This window comes from Tarenaya hassleriana, unplaced genomic scaffold, assembly GCF_000463585.1.
Source record: "Tarenaya hassleriana unplaced genomic scaffold, ASM46358v1 Cleome54, whole genome shotgun sequence".
Lineage (NCBI taxonomy): Eukaryota > Viridiplantae > Streptophyta > Magnoliopsida > Brassicales > Cleomaceae > Tarenaya > Tarenaya hassleriana.
In genome coordinates, this window is record NW_010968045.1 from 601,187 (window position 1) to 604,608 (window position 3,422).

The following is a 3,422-nucleotide window of genomic DNA, read 5'->3' on the forward strand; positions in this document are numbered from 1 at the left end:
TGCAAAAAAAAAAGATATATATATATATATATATATATATATATATATATAACACTTGTATTCTGCTCATAAGCTTGAACAAACTGGTTCTGAATCTTCAGGCAACAGATTGGCAAGCTCTTTCGAAGCTATCCTCCGCCGATGATGCTCGTTTCACGAGCATGTGCTCCGGGTGCGAAAGCTTCAGTTGGCTGCAACATCGTCTTCGTCACCGGAGAGACCATACGTCGATATATACACACATATATATATGTATAGTTTTGCAGAGATTGTGGCTCATGGATTGGAATTTGTGAAGTTATTTGACAATGTGGGGACAAAACGGGATCTTACCTTAGATATCGCGAGGATGATTTTCCGACGTGAAGACTGCAGACTACGAGGTTTGCGAGAGTTTCCGGGTCTTTAGCGTCCTGCCATCATAAAAAAAACAACTCTTCAAGCTCGGTCCTTTGGAAATTAACAACATTTACACTTCAAGTTTGAGGATTTAAGCTGTTTATCAAGGAGCAGGTATAGTTTTACGGCCGAAATGTAGCGAGAGAGTTTTAAAAATACGTATTTCATGGCATGAAGCATCGAGTTAAGAAGATAAGTAAGCCCGATTTACTTGCCTTGTTGAGTGCTTCGAGCAATAGTGTTTCAGCTTCTTCAAAGTTACCCATATGCATGCAACAAACCGCCTTTCCGTTCAGGATCAAACAAGTCATCGGGTATTTCTCGGAGAAATCCTGGAAAATGAGATAAGCTTCCTGAATTTTGGACCCGCCCTGAAAATCACCGTACAAATTAGTATGGTAACATAAACGATCTCCAAAAATGTACGGCAAATAGATCGAAATATCATCACATACAACAGCAAGGTCCAACCAGGCGTTGGCAAGCTGAGTGAGCGTGTGATCCTCATCAATCTGCTGCATCACTCTGAGCTGCTTCTCAGCATGATCAGATCTGTGCATCTTAATGAATATCTGGACATTCAATGCATGCCTGCAGATGCATGAAGAACATGCAATCTCAGAGTAAGAAAGAGCAAGAGCTTAAAAGAAGAAAAAAAAACGACACAAGAAACAGAAGACCCGATTTTCAGCATGTGAATTTCAGCGTAACGAAGACAGAAAGATTTAAAAATCAGGTGATATCTCCCTAACACACTTAACTATTGGCAAACACACGACTATATCCTATTTATAACTCATTCAAACTCGTCCAGCTAGATAGATAGATCAAAGTTTCGGGCTTTTGGCTTGCTTACATATCTAACTACAAGTCTGGTCCTAAACAGATGAAAGGAGCTTACAGTTCCATGTTCCCGCCAGCATTGGTGTGCTTCAGGGCCTCATTATAGTCTTCTTCGTGCATGAATATGATACCAGCGATCAACCGTAAAACAGGATTGTTTCCTATAGTTGGGTCTTGCAACCATTCCCTCAAACTTGAAATGGTTGATTCCTGACCCAGAATGTGTCCCAATCAGGTCAGAGGTCAATCAAGAACTGCAAGATCCATAAGCTAAGAAGAGTGGATGATTACATAGTACGACAGAGAAAAACACAGCATGGCGTGATCAATGATCATGGATGGAATGTTTTACAATGATTCAATGAATTCAGTCCGAAACGTGATCCTCGAATCTGGATGAAATGCCCATTACTCGACTGAACTCAGTAACTCAAATTCAACATCACTGTTCTATGCTCAAGTTCGAAATCTTTACTAACCCTAATCAGAAACTCCGAGGTCTGGGAACACTAATCGACCCGAACGCATAACTGGTAACACCATATCGAAAAGGAAATCTAAAAAGGACCCCCCAAATCACCTTATTTTCAGGGTTTGAGAGATACAAAGCGAGAAGCTTCACCGCCTGCAGAGGAGTAGCGGCCGATTCATCGATCTCACTAATCGCAAGCTGATAAAACAAAATCCACAACCACGTCGCATTACCACGGATCAAATCAAACCACAACAAAAAAAAAAAGGTTTTCAAAAGAGATTCAACACACCTGATAGCTACCAAGGGCGATGTATGAACGGAAGACGAGGCAGTCGCGCTCGATGGCATCCTCCGGCGAGAGATTAGGGATGTCACTGTTGTTGATCGCCGCCTGGTAAGCTCCCAAGTAGAAATTGTTCCTCAGATTGAACAGATGATCTGGTCCTGCCGCCATCGCCGCCATTTTGTCTTCTTCTCTTCGCCTTCTGCTCCTCCTTCTTCTTCTTCCTCTAGATCTCAGAGATCCGCTTCTGGTTTCGAAACGATGAAATCAGAAGAACAATACAAAAATTAACTTTAGACCTTAACTTTTAAAACTTACACATATAGCCCCATAACTTTTTAAATTAAAGTTAACACCTTAGTCTAATTTGGGCCTAATGGGCTGAGAACGATCCGGCACGGAATCCTTAGTAGGCCCATGTTCCGTCCTAGAAACGAGTTGAGACGTGCCGAGGCGAGTTGGCTCATTTGACACCTATATATATACACACACGCATATACCCATATGCATGTGTCTCTCTTTCCTCTCAAACCGTATACCATCTTGTATATTATACATAATCAATGGGGTATATCCAAAATATCCTACTAAAGTTATTTCTACCCACACAATCATATGATCAGAATAAATATATAATATAACGTTAAATTTACGATGATGCATATTATATTAATCATTTGAAAAAATCATCATAAATTTAATAATTTGATTAATATGATCATCATCGTACTGTCGTTCTAATCAAATGGTTATATTCATAGAAGGATATGTGTAAAAATAATTATAACAAAACCAGGTTCTTATCAATTAAATAAATTCTTTAGTCATGCTAATCCATATAATTTTTTTTTGTATTTATCAAGGAAAAAAAGATAAAAAGAAGAGTGAAAATAATAGTAAAATCAAATGGACTGACGGATGAACAAGTTGGCACGGACAAAAGCTAAAAACACATACGTTTTTGTAATCATTTGAAATCCGATGCTTTTGTTCCAACGAGACAATGGCGACAAAAACAACAATATATATATATATATATATATTAATATATAGATATATAATATACACAATAATTACCCAATAGTGACGATATACATAAGACTCGGGTTTACGTACTATATTTCTTATTTGGTTCATTTTATGAATTCTACTAAAATCGTATATTGTATATTTAAATTTATTCGATTATTAATTATAACAATGGGAATTGTTTTTACGATTTGATGATATTTAATGTGGTAGATCAATTTGTTAGGTATTTAGCAATTTCTTTTGGATATATTCAAAATGGCTTGACTTATATAAATAGTGGCAAAGTGGACCATTTTTCATGTTCATTTAACTCTATATATATAATAGGCATAAAACATTTTATTTTCTAAATACGTCTTAATATATTGTCGTGTTGCCCTATGATTGTTA

At 37.4% G+C, this 3,422-nt stretch overlaps 1 protein-coding gene across 1 annotated transcript; it reads right to left on the minus strand.

Moving 5' to 3' along the window:
* Positions 1-15: 15 nt before the first annotated feature.
* On the minus strand, positions 16-2,259 carry LOC104798582 (coatomer subunit epsilon-1-like). Its single transcript, XM_010520738.2, has 7 exons — positions 2,007-2,259; positions 1,823-1,912; positions 1,301-1,452; positions 855-990; positions 615-770; positions 334-413; positions 16-191 (listed from the first exon to the last, which is right to left on the minus strand). The coding sequence occupies exons 1-7, from the start codon at positions 2,178-2,180 to the stop codon at positions 98-100; spliced, it is 882 nt and encodes a 293-aa protein (XP_010519040.1). The 5' UTR covers positions 2,181-2,259; the 3' UTR covers positions 16-97.
* Positions 2,260-3,422: the final 1,163 nt, after the last annotated feature.

What these genes read in the sequence shown, in the direction of transcription:
- LOC104798582 (XM_010520738.2), bottom strand. Translation starts at nt 2,180, where the DNA reads ATGGCGGCGATGGCGGCAGGACCAGATCATCTGTTCAATCTGAGGAAC. An exon ending in CCTGGTTGGACCTTGCTGTT is followed by an intron (nt 771 to 854) that starts GTATGTGATGAT and finishes GGTGATTTTCAG; the next exon opens with GGCGGGTCCAAAATTCAGGA. An exon ending in TCATCCTCGCGATATCTAAG is followed by an intron (nt 192 to 333) that starts GTAAGATCCCGT and finishes ACGATGTTGCAG; the next exon opens with CCAACTGAAGCTTTCGCACC.